We start from the raw sequence: 13321 nt of genomic DNA, 5'->3' as shown, positions 1-13321 counted from the left end.
GGGGGCTTTTGGCTTAATTGTTAAAAAACAAATTCTAAAGTGCTCCCCTAGGGAGCAGAAATGCACATTCAATTACCCTCTCCGGTGGTGAGGGCCTACTATATGTGCCTGTTTTTCTGAAATCACTCCTATTGCATCATAGAAAAAAACAGAAAAGGCTGGTCAAACTTAAAATGCAGGTTTTGTTTTTGTAATGATTGAAAATGTTTAAGGATTTTTCATTGAATGAATTAGCATCATTAAACAGACTGAGCTGTTTTCAGTCTGATCAGAGGTGATTGATCAGCTCTGAGTTCAGGGTTTGAGCTGTTTCTCTCTCAGATGAAGAACACAGCTGCTTCCTGTGATCATTCTTTCAGCTCAGTCGATGCTTGTAACTGTCATTGTCTTATTAAAGTGAAAAGCCACAGCTAACGGTGTGGAGGCTGCAGAGCACAAACCCACACAGCAGCAGGAAAGGATGTTTGATTGGCTCTCAGCCGTTTTTACTGTTTTAACCACTAAGAAGAGATTCATATCTGCTGCTCTACAAACTCACCATCTGGATAATGTTTTTTTCTGCTTACTGTAAACATTTTATTTGTTTTAAAACAAGTCATCAAAAAAAGTTATTGTATGTCATTTGAAACAGTTCAGCTGTGAAATTGGATGACCGTAATCAGACTTCAGTCCTGACTGATCAAACCTCTGGATGTTTGGTTTCAGCAGCTGGAGCTTCAAAGCAGCTCTGCTGTTTGTTCATGTGTGGAAACAACAGAGTCATCAGCGTAAAGTTGGACTTTCTGACTTTAAGACGATTCAGAGTTTAACTATCAGAGGATGAACAGCTGGACCTGCTGGATCACCAGCACTGTTGACTGATATTTTACATTTACTTTCTATCAATAAGAGACAATGTTTAAAATTTATTTTTTTATTCTGATTTTTATTTAAATACATGCACTTAAATGTGAGAAATCTACACAAAATGAATATTTTTGAGCTTGTTGAGATACTGAATTAATACATGTTAAAAACCTGCAACACTCTGTGGTTAAAGTGTATTAAAAAATTAAAAGGTAGAAGAAATGAACACAGTAGTTCACACCAGCAACATGATCTAATCATCTGTCCCTTGTCAAAATAAGCTCCTTCTTTTAAAATGTCATAAATTCAGAACTATTCGAGTTCCATTTCTAACAGATATATGGACAGTAAATATGCTGACAAATACAAACCTCCTTGGCAGAAGTGATAAAAAAGCCTAAATTAAACCAGATTTACCTGCCGCGTAACTTAAAAACATTTTTTAAGTAATCAGAGTGGTAAAAGTGAAAAACTGCTGAGATGCGATGGTGCTGAAAGTTAATGAGAAAGCAATGAGTCAGCATGTGTTCAGTTGGTGGACGGTCCCTTGGTTCTGAGGCTCATCAGCAGAGAGAGTCCACAGCAGTACACCAGACTCTTCACTATCAGCACTGTGTAGAGCAGGAGGAGCAGCTTCACCCTGCACTGAGACTGGAAGGACACTGATGGCTTCACTGGGAGCTGAGGGCGATTAGCAGCTGCTGGTGGAGGAGTGGGAGCTGCTGGGGCGTTAAATTCTGAAAGAAAGAAAAATCCAACAGCATAGAGAGTTAAATGTTTCAGTTTTCATCTGAAGCTGAATCTCTGCTGAACTTATCTTCTGCTTTTCATACCTTGGATCCATGTTTGGTTCCTCACGTTGCCGCCCTCATGTTTAACTTCACAGATGTATTTATAATTGGTGAGAGTCTCATCTGTAACCATACGGACCATGGCAGAACGTTGTGACCCGCTGACCTCCACCTGTCTCTCCTCAGCAGGGGGCCGCTGCTCCTGTTGGCTGTTCTTCTCCTGTCTTTTCCAGGAGATCTGGACCACAGGAGGAAACATGTCTGAGGCCAGACACATTAGAGCGGTCTTTCCCTCCTCACTGGGTTCTGTTTTCACCGGACACACGGTCACCTCAGGCTTCTTCAGCTTGTTTATACCTGAAGACAGCAGCAACAAGCAGCAGAGACACACAGTCAGCAGCAGCTTCCAGCTCTGCTCTGGATTCACTCTGATCCTGGAAGCTACAGAGCTGGGAAAAGTATATATATATATAACTATATAATTTATAAAAAAATATATTTCCTATCATGAAACTCATTTCAATAAACTGAGTACTAAAAGGCTGCTTTAAGGTTATGATTTATTTTTTCATTGAAAGATTTCAAACAACAATTCATCAGGTCCTTACTCATCCAGGAGGTCCAGAGGAACCCAGAACAACATCTGAAGCTCTGCAGGCCTCACTGCCTCAGCAGGGGTCAGAGGTCATGATTTAGCAGGAAGGAAAATTAAGACTGGGCAAAAAAGGGCTCCAAGACTGTGAGCCTTATGTTCAAAAGACTTGTTTGGCTTTAATGCTGAAAGTCCGGGGGATGGAGAGAATCAGAAATTTAGATGTAGGAACAGTGCGTTCATCACATGCTGAGTAAGGGAATCTGTGTTATAATATATAGCTGGGAAAACTATGGGAGAGGTCGACAGTTTTGTTGCTTTGTAGTTTATCTTTTGATTGACAAAATTGGGGTTGGTGGCATACATTTCCATGGCAGGTCAAAAGTCTGTGTGACTTACCACATAATTTAACAAAAACTTTTTATAAGTCAGAGCATGTGAGCTGAGCGTGGATCGAGCAGTGGAGCGGAGTTGGAAGAAATATGGTGGAGCACAGAGAACTTTTCAATTCAAAGGACGAAGCAAGGATTTTGCTTCGCTCCAGTTTGCTCCGACTTTATTTAAATTCATGTTTAACTTAAAACCTAGTCCAATGCCTATGCTGTAGTATGTGCCTATAATCTGGTGTAAAATATCTTAAAATCGTACACTAACTAGACTGAACAATACAGAGCGGGTTTACATAAAGTGATCGTTCTGGTAGGAGCCCGTTTTAAAAATGAATTGCATACATGCATTATACGCTATTATCTAATTTTCAATGGGATGCTAAGTGACCTTTTTTAATGTAGTCTAGTAAAATAAATTAATAATAGGAAACGTGGAACAACATGAATGGAGCGAGGTGTTGCCAGCTGGGAAACGGTGCGATAATTTAACAGCCAGTTAAATAAGACAATCCACATGTATCAGTCACATTATTAAATCATATGCCGTGTGTCCCAGGGCCCTGGCATCATTACATGAAGGAAAAATATCAGAAAATGCCTTCTCCTGGAAATCTGAGCGAGTATGGAGCGATTTCGCCACAGAGGCAGGAAAATTAAGTTGAGCGTGGAGCAAGCGAGTGTCCTGCTGCAACTTTGAGCGGCGGAGCAAACATCCTCCTGTGCAGGGAGCGGGAATTGCGCAGCACTCCCCTCCGTTCACATGCTCTGCCATAAGTATATTACAAGCAAAGCTTACACCAGCAGACTGATACGGTGATCAAAGCTCCTCCTGAGCTAATTACAAAAAGCTGTCCAGCACTTTAGTCTGTTCCTTCAACTCCTCATTCCAGCATTTCAAATCTTGGTTAATAAATTATTCTGATCTGATCTACAACTATGTTAAATCGTTGCTTCATTGCTGTTTCTTATTTAATGAAGGAACATTTCTAAATTGCGATATCTGGTCTTCTCCATTGAACTGTAGACAATAATTAATAATTGATACTTTTTTTTTGTTGCAGTCAGATTATTTACCAATCACATGGCCTTTATTTTAGATTCTTTCCATGGGTTACCAATAGCAAAGCTATCTTGGCCGGCAAACTATTGAATTTGACCCCTCTTTTTCGACATCCTCTCGAATTATCAGTCTCCCGTAGTTTTTCTGGTTGATAAAATTATCATATTTATTTATTTATTTATTTATTTATTTATTTATTTATTTATTTATTTATTTATTTATTTATTTATTTATTTATTTATTTATTTATATTATATTTCTTGTTTACCAGTCATAAAATATAATTGTTCTTGATTGGGGTAGTTGGACGGCTCGCAGCGGATGTCATAAAAGTTCCTGTATTTTCAAATCCAAAACTTGACATGTTTGACAAATAGATTTTAACATTTTATGCTCAGACTACCATATAGAGGACTAAACAGCCAGTCAGTACATAATTTATCTCATCTTCTCATTGTACCGCTGCTGACTGTCCGGGTTCAGTGGCTAAGACCTTTCTACTGGTTTCATTCTGCAGAATAAAGACAGAGGAAAGCAGAACCTTTTGGTCCGTGTCCACCTTAGGTTGGACATCCAGTTTATTGGCAGCTATATTTCATAGCAGGTTATCTGTGCAGAACGTAGTGATGGTTCTGCTGTGAAGGTAGCTCAAATAATTAACCATACTTCCTTAACAGAACCTCACATCTAAGAAAGAAAAGATACTGTTATGATACCCAAAATATTCTAGGACCTAATGAACCAAAGTTAATTAAAACTAAGCCTCTTAGACCAGAACATCATACCTCCATCTAAACATGGTGGTAATGTAATAATCTAGGTCTGCTTGATGAAAGTCCTCTTCTGGATGTTTAATAAATTATTATATTCAATGACAATCTTTGAGCGTGGCAGAGTCCATGTGTTAAATTAATTTGAGGAACTTCGCCATGATTTTAGACAAATTGTTGTTTTAAAATATTAATATCTCCACTGTGTTTTAATTTAAATAAGTTCTTCAAAATTCAATAAAATCATTTTCCTTTACAGTAATTTTTGAATGTACTGAATGTACATTAAACGTCGGCGCATAGTATGTAATTACTTTTTCATATGAAACTAGCTATGTTTAGAAATATTTAGTCTCTTAATCCTTCAAATAATTCATAAAATTTTTCAGGGTTTTTTTTTTTTTAAATTAGACTGTATTTGATGATCTAGAAATGAATTTAAAAAATGAGTGATTTCAGGAGATAACACAGCTTTTCTGATTTTCCAACTCCACATCACTATATAACAATGTTTTCTACAGAACCTGGAATCACCTTTAAAGAACCTCTGAGTTTTATTGATTTTATTTCATTAATTATAACAGTTTATATGTGCAGTATGCCAGAAGGGCTGGAGCGCTTCACAGTCGATCACTGTTAGTTAGATATACATTATATACGGTATTAGACTGTTAGTTTATTTCCTTACCAAGCAACTTAATACTTTGAGTTCCACATTATAATTTCATTTTATAATTTTTTCATTTAAGTTATTTAATACTTTTAGGAATTTAATATATATTTAAATCCATTTAACTACTAAAATTTTGTCTCACTATAGTTATAATCTGTATATTATTTTACAAACTAAGAGCTCTGATGATTTTCAAATAATTAAATATCAAAACTTTTTGACAAAGTAAGTTAAAAACTGAGTCGCTTTACAGAGAGAAAAGTTCAAGCAACCCAAAATCAAAAAAGTAACTATGATCACATTTAACTTCTGAAATAAAAGAATAAATGTTGGTTCTTACCTGAAACATACAGCTTGGTTCCAGAACCAAAGAGGTATTCATTCACAGTGAGAAAGACTGCTACAAAAACCTGTCTGCTGTTTTCTGCTCTGATTATTTTCAGTTTTTCTCTCTCAGCTACATGTAACACTCAGGTTTAGCAGTTAGTGAATCTATAAAGAATATTTTACAGTAATTAGACTTTTATCAACAATATTAGCAGATATTACAGGGTTAGAGTTACTGAAAGGTTTCAGATATTATTCTCCAATATCTGTAAAAATATCAACATTGATTTTCTAAAGTTGTTCAGAGACATTTTAACATGTTTTCCATCAATTATTGATATTTTCATGATGAATTCTCTCCTAATGATAAAAACTAACATGTAAATCCTGAAGCAGCAGAAAGTGACTTTAAACACATTTTAACTTCTACAATCAAACAATAAATGTTGGTTCTTACCTGTTCCATCCAGTTTGGTTCCAGAACCAAAGATGTGGTTCCAGTATCCTCTACACAGTGAGAAAGACTGCTAGAAAAGCTGTCTGCTGCTGAATGGGTCAGCTGAGGTGAAGCGGTCCAAATGATGAAGCAGGATCAGATTTCAGCTCCATGATGTGTTTCTCTAATGTTCACATCAACATGACTGTCTCTTCTTCTCTTTTCTTTTAGCCGCACTAGCAGCATGGTTCTGGTGTTGGTGTCAGTCAGTGGGTCGCTCCACTACTTTAGTCCACATGGACTGGATCTGGGAGTTAGTTCAGATCTTCATGTTGTCCTCAGGATCAACTGGAATCAAGTTTGCTGGTTCTTCATGATTGGGTGCAGATTTCAAAAGTGTCTGAATGAGAAAAGAACAGTCCTGTAATCTGAGCTGATGTTCAGCAGATCATAGCTGAACTGTCTTGGAGAAGCTGCTCTGAGCTCCTGTCTGGATCCTTGGCAGAACCATCAGAAATGTGAATCTCTGAAGATCCAAAGTCGGTCTGAAGGAAGCTCTGCAGACATCATGTATGAAAGCTCTCATCTATCCCAGTGTGTTTCCTTGTCTGTTGGGACGTCGTCTTGCTGAAAGTCTTCAGTGTGTTCAGTCTGAGCTGCAGCTGCTGAAATCTCCTGTGATCATGAACGCTGCATGGTGGTCTGTGGTTTCCTGGATGCTGATGGTGTCATGAAGCAGAGTGAGAGCTGAGTCTGAGCTGGGAATCAACATGTTAGGATTATTCTTTTCAATTCATTTTCAATTTGGTTTATTTATTAATATAGTGTCAATTCACAACACATCTTATCTCAATGCACTTCACAGAGACATTTAAACGAGATCTTACAGTCAGATTGGTTCAAAGTTTATTTTCTAAGGCAATCCCTCAACCTAAGCGTGTTTGTAGTGACAGTGGAGCAGAAAACTCCCTTTTAACATGAAGAAACCTCCTTTTCATTGTTGTATGCGCTTGTTGAACTCTGACATTACCTACCTGTTAGGAATAACAGAGGTATTACTAAGTTTACTTATCCATGGTTTAAGAAAAGACGCTGATTCACAGACAGAGATGATTACTTTTAACAGGGAAAGCTCTGGTAGTGTGCATCACCTTGATCTTTTCTCTTCTTCCCTGACTTTTTCCTACGATTAATAAAATGCACTACATCAGATTTATCCAACATTTTTAACTTCAATAAATGATCATACCGAGTGTGAACCGGCCGGGATGAGGATCAGTGCCTCCAAATCCGAGGCCATGGTCTTGAGCCGGAAAAGGGAAGAGTGCCTTCTCCGGGTTGGGGACGATGTACTGTCCCTAGTGAAGGAGTTTGAGTATCTTGGGGTCTTGTTCACGAATGAGGGGAAGATGGAGTGGGAGATCGATTGGTGCGGCGTCTGCTGTGAAGTGTGCGCTGTACCAGTCTGTTGTGGTGAAGAGAGCTGAGCCAAAAAGCAAAGCTCTCAATTTACCGGTCGATCTACGTTCCTACTGTGGAGTAAAAATGAGCACTGAGAGTTGATATGCAAGGAAAAAAAAGGTTTTGTTTTACTCTGCATAGGCGAACTACACAAGACAGCTGCCTACAGCTCCCAGTTGTTGCTCTGACTAGGTCGCTGCCCACCCTTGCATTATATAGAGATTCCTTACACACGAACATTGAATCTTCCCAAGAGAAACACTTTAGTTCATCAAAGAACATAAATTTGTTCAGATAAACATTTCAGACAACCGTTTGCCGTTCACACCAAAGACAGAATATGAGAATCTTGAACACAATAAGGACATGTTTATCTATGTTTTCCCCCTTATCTAACCTAGGGAGGAAACTTTGTTTCAACCCTCATTCCTTTCCCTACATCTCAGCATTAAGAATGGAACAAGGCCTCTAAACAAACCCCCCTATTCACGAGGAGAAAAGCGGCACTCTTTAATATTTAACCTTACTAACATCCAAGGAAAAAATATGGTTCAACACTACCCTCATCTTTGGTCATCAGCTTTGGGTCATGACTGAAAGAATGAGATCCCAGATACAAGTGTCTGAAATGAGTTTTCTCCGTAGTGTGTCTAGGCTCTCCCTTAGAGATAGGGTGAGGAGCTCAACCATCCAGAGAGGACTCAGAGTATAGCTGCTTCTCCTCCACATCATGGTTTGGTCACATGCCTAATTGAAGTGTGAGTCAGGTGGGCACAGGTGAGAGGTGAATCTTCTAGGTATTGATCCTAAAAGTGCTTTGTAAGTAGGTGAAAGGAAATTTTTAAGACCATCCCCACTGTTAAGAGAAGGTTTTTCCAGTTGTGCAGTTTCCCCCACACAGATCCCCACAGTGGATTTAATCACTGTCATGGAGACAGCCATCAGAAACAACAAACTTACTTCCACAGAGGCTGAACAACTTAGGCTGAATGCAGCACTCTTCAGTGCAAAGGCTCACCCTACAAACCAGATGTTCTGGAAAGGAACGGTCTGACAGCCCTCCAAAGCGACAAGGACATCACCATACTACCAGCAGATAAAAGAAAAATCAGATTCATTTTGATCTTCTTTTAGAAAAATCTAATTCAGAACAAGATGACACATTACTACAGATTTTATTCTATTGGATTATATTATATTATGCTGTTTGAAGGTTCTCGGTCATCCAGGTCATAGTTATTCTAAAAGAATTGAAAACAATCCACTGGACCTTGTTTCCAAATTTGAAGACGTTTCGTTTCCCATTCAGGAAAAGTTTTCAATTCAAAATGTCAGGAATAGCGTTGAGTTCGAGGTTTTATACAGTAGCCCAACAAAGCCTTGTTTTTGTTTTGAAAACATGAAAATTGGAAAAGACGAAGGGGTATGCCCACTTGGAATGGCGGCTGTTTGGCTTATTTTGTTAGACTGCAATACCCCACAGAAACTCAGATGGGTATGGGGGTACGGGGTATCCTGGAGTCTGACCCTAAAACAATTTTTCCATGGATTAAATGTCATGTAAAACAGTCAGATTGTCAAGGAGCATTTTCTTCTTTGAAAAATGCAAAAATTACTCTAAATGAGAGAGTTGTTAAGCTTTTCTCTGCATCGTTGAAGGTCTATATTGTCCATCACTTTACAATTATTGAGTGCTCTCTCCAGGCAGTTTCAGTCTTGACGCCTTCAGATGGTTCAAATGAATATTAAAACAGAAAAGTTGTTCATCCTTAAGATATAATGCTCGGCTAATTTTAACCAATTTCTCACTGGGGCCGAGGTGATTTCTGATCTAATTTGTTAGTGATTTCCCATTTATCCACTAGTAATTTTCCGAAAATCAACCTGGATTAATAGGGGCGATCAATCACTAGATTACTGACATCTCAGCAAATCAAACATCTTCCTTGTACGGTAATATTTACGGCCTTCCCCCCTTTAACTTTTTAGGGGAGCCCTTGGAGTATTCCTCCTGCCCAAAGTTAATTTTGTTCTCAAGTTGAAAAACCCACATTTACCTTTGTCCCCAGTAGAAATATTAACTTGTATATTGACTTTAAATCCAAATAAATTCCCACCATCTCAAAAACATCAGTTGGTAATGTTTTGTTGACCTCTGGAAACATCCAGTCAGAAGTCCTGCATCGTCCATCTTTTTGGTTTGAGGCCGGGAATTAATTCCAGGTTGATCAGAAACTTCTGTCATAACTGCTCCCAGAAAAATAAGTTCAGGGTATTCTGCCAACAAATGCCAAATAGTAGTAGGGAAAAGGCATTCAAACATACAGTCCAGTTATATAAACAGAGATGGATGGATTTCACTCAGTCTGCATTTTATTTTATTTTTAAATCAAAGAAGGCATAATGTCCTACTCTGCTCTGAAGGTCTCCAAATACCGTTACCCGAAACAGTCTAGTTTTTTATGAGCACAATTATTTTTATTCCAAACACTGCCTAAAATGACCTCTCTAATACAACCCCTCTCCTTTAGACCCCTTATAGCCTTGCAACTCTGAGGCCGAATTAATGAAACCCATTAAACCCACTGTTAAATCAAGAATTGAATTTAAAATCCTCCTTCTCACATATAAAGCCTTAAATGGCCAAGCTCCATCTGATATCAGAGATCTGATTGTTCCTTATGTTCCTAACAGAGCACTTCGCTCTCAATCTGCAGGTTTACTAGTGGTTCCTAGAATTTCTAAAAGTAGAATGGGAGGCAGATCTTTTAGTTATCAGGCTCCTTTCCTGTGGAACCAACTACCAGTTTTAGTCCGTGAGGCAGACACCCTGTCTACTTTTAAGGCTAGGCTTAAAACTTTCCTTTTTGATAAAGCTTATAGTTAGGGCGGCTCAGGTTATCCTGAGCTATCTCTATAGTTATGCTGCTATAGGCTTAGACTTCTGGAGGACATAGGGACCCCCATTTCATCATTCTGCTTCATTCTCTCTCTGTTCTCCTATTCTGCAGAATCTGTTAGTTCAATCTCTAACCTTCTGCTCTCTCTGCTTTTCCTCAGAGTAGCTTTGCCTCGTCTGTTCCTGTTTGGCTGTGACGTCATCCTGGAAAGAAACATCGGCTGTGCTGCTGCCATCAACACCCTTGTTTATAGATGTTGGAGATCGGCCTGTTTTCCAGTGTGGTTCTGTTTCTCTGACCGTGACTGAGTGGATGTGCTCTCTTCGTCCTCTGGCATGGGAGCTGCCTTGGAGCTCGTCTGCCTGGCTGTGTGTTTCCTGGACGGGGCCGCCTTTTACAGCTGCTTTTTGTATCTCTGCTTCTGTCTCCTTGAACTCCAGTCGGCCTCGGCAGATGGCCGCTCACACTGAGCCTGGTTCTGCTGGAGGTTTCTTCCTGTTCAAAGGGAGTTTTTCCTCTCCACTGTCGCTACAAGCATGCTTAGTGTGAGGGATTGTATTTGAGTCAATGAGTCAATGCAATCAACTGGTTTTCCTTAGATAGAAAACTTTGTATCAATTTGACTGTATGATCTGGTTGAACTGTAAAGTGCCTTGAGATGACATGTGTTGTGAATTTGGCGCTATATAAATAAACTGAATTGAATTGAAGCATGACTGTGTTGGGATCAGGAAGCCTGCCCAACAGAGGGCGCCAAGGATCCCTTCCTGAGGGCTTGTGCTCACCTGCAACACCTGTTTTCCACCTGCTCATCAACAGGTCCCTACTTAAGGAGGTGGAGAGCCTCACCCCAGCGCCAGAGTGTTTGCCAGTTATGGTTAGCAAGCCTGGGCCAACCTCCCTGTCTGAATCTCTGACTCCCAGAAAACCTGAACCTGATCCGTTTTGTCCTCTCTGCTTCCCAGGTTGAACCTGCCTGAAAACAGTAACCCTGAAGAGTTTCTCTGTTGGAAATCTGTCTGTCTGATCTCTGAAGAACCCTGGAGAATCAAACCTGTGAAAGACCTGCCTGCCCGCTCTCTGAAGAATCTGAAAGGGAAACTCAAACCTGTGATCTGCAAGCACTCAAACCAAGCTCTGCCTCCGCCAAGCCCTCAGCCTGCCGACAGCCTCTGGACCCTCTTGGTTCCCCCCCTCTGCCGCTCTGCTCACACTCCAGAACAGGTACAGACCTGCACTCTCTCATCCTGCAAATTACCTGGACATCAGCTAACCCCTCTGTCCCCCTAGGCAGTGAACCCAGTCGTGACCAGTCCTGGATCTGATAACGCCCTGACCTGTTTATTGTACAAACTCTTTAATAAACCTTTGAACTTTTTCCCAGTCCATTGAGTGTTCTGCGTTTGGGTTAGGAACCTGAAACCAAACATGACAGAACACTCTGGCCAACACACTAACCCAGCGGAACCACTCTGGAGGATTTTGGAGCAACAACAAACTCAGATTCTGAGCCACGAAACCTCCCTCCGTGAGTTAAACTCAATTCAAGAATAAACTAATCAGAAAATAGCCGGATATCTTCAAGATGCTACACCAAGAACGGAACCCGCTCCACTTCCGGTTCAAAATAATAATCCTCCACTCAGGTCAGAACCCGGTCCGTCGTTTCCTGAATTCCGCCTATCACTTCCTGAAAGATTTTTCGGTCTTCCTAGTAAGTGTAAAGGCTTTTTGTTCCACTGCAAACTCTTTTTTGAAGATCCGCCTTCCAGTTTCCCTGATGATAAGATGAAAATAGCATTTATTTTGTCCGGAAAAGCCCTAGAATGGGCGGAAGCCAGATTTACCCTCGAATCTAGCTGGAATTGTTCGCTTGAGGAATTTGTCCAAGAGTTCATGCAAGTCTTCTACCAGGTCAGTGTTAAGTCCTCTGAATCTCGTGGTCTTTTGAAATTAAAACAGGGAAACAGAACTGTCGCCGATTTTTCAACCGACCCCGGGTCAAAGCTGCTGCTTCCGGATGGAATTAATCTGCGCTCAAAAGCACTTATGTCTACGCTCTGAATGAAGCAAATAAGGTTCCTGTCCAGGACTCTGTTTCTCATCTGCGCCAGGTCAGTCTCTGCCATCACATTCGCGGCCAGCCCCCAGAGCGTCTGCTATGCCTCAGGTCCCGCGACCGACTTTCAGGGCTTCTGCCTTGCCTCCGACTCCACGGCCGGCCTCCAGAGATTCTGCCTCGCTTCTGGCCTAATGGCCGGCCTCCGGAACGTCTGCTCCGCCTCCCACTTTAGGTGGGTCGTTTTTGGTTTCTTGCCCTCCTTGCCTGTTTCCCCCTTCGCCCACCCTGGGTGGGTTGTTTTTTGTTTTGGACTCTGTTTTGGTGTTTTTGTTCCCCCCTTACCTGGTGCCCCCTCCGCCCACCCTGGGTGGGTTTTTTTTTTTTTTTTTTTCTTGGTCTGGTCTGGGGTGTCTGGTATCCGCCCTTGAGGGGGGGTACTGTTGGGATCCGGAGGCTTGCCCACCAGAGGGCGCCAAGGATCCCTTCCTGAGGGCTTGTGCTCACCTGCAACACCTGTTTTCCATCTGCTCATCAACAGGTCCCTACTTGAGGAGGTGGAGAGCCTCACCCCAGCGCCAGAGTGTTTGCCAGTTATGGTTAGCAAGCCTGAGCCAACCTGCCTATCTGAATCTCTGACTCCCAGAAAACCTGAACCTGAAACTGATCTGTTTTGTCCTCTCTGCTTCCCAGGTTGAACCTGCCTGAAACCAGTAACCCTGAAGAGTTTCTATGTTGGAAATCTGTCTGTCTGATCTCTGAAGAACCCTGGAGAATCAAACCTGTCAAAGACCTGCCTGCCCGCTGGGTTAGGAACCTGAAACCAAACATGACAGAACACTCTGGCCAACAGACTAACCCAGCGGAACCACTCTGGAGGATTTTGGAGCAACAACAAACTCAGATTCTGAGCCACGAAACTCTTGAGTGTTCTGCGTTTGGGTTAGGAACCTGAAACTAAACATGACAGACTGGGATGATAGTGTTGAAGACTGAGCTGAATACCCCAAATGGCAG

At 41.0% G+C, this 13321-nt stretch overlaps 1 protein-coding gene across 1 annotated transcript in view; it reads right to left on the bottom strand.

The window, feature by feature from the left end:
* Nucleotides 1-942: 942 nt before the first annotated feature.
* The window catches only part of LOC119774256 (immunoglobulin lambda-1 light chain-like), a 37688-nt gene continuing 25309 nt past the window's right edge, over nt 943-13321 (bottom strand). The window contains exons 3-5 of the mRNA XM_038271683.1: nt 5462-5504; nt 1680-1994; nt 943-1583 (exon numbers count right to left, since the gene is read on the bottom strand). Of these exons, the coding sequence (XP_038127611.1) occupies nt 1375-1583; nt 1680-1994; nt 5462-5504 (567 nt within the window). The 3' untranslated portion in view covers nt 943-1374. The remainder of the gene's footprint in view (nt 1584-1679; nt 1995-5461; nt 5505-13321) is intronic.

Source organism: Cyprinodon tularosa, unplaced genomic scaffold, assembly GCF_016077235.1.
Source record: "Cyprinodon tularosa strain WSP-4 unplaced genomic scaffold, ASM1607723v1 ctg804, whole genome shotgun sequence".
NCBI lineage: Eukaryota > Metazoa > Chordata > Actinopteri > Cyprinodontiformes > Cyprinodontidae > Cyprinodon > Cyprinodon tularosa.
The sequence above is the reverse complement of the archived record's forward strand: the minus strand, read 5'-3'. Positions and strand labels throughout refer to the sequence as shown.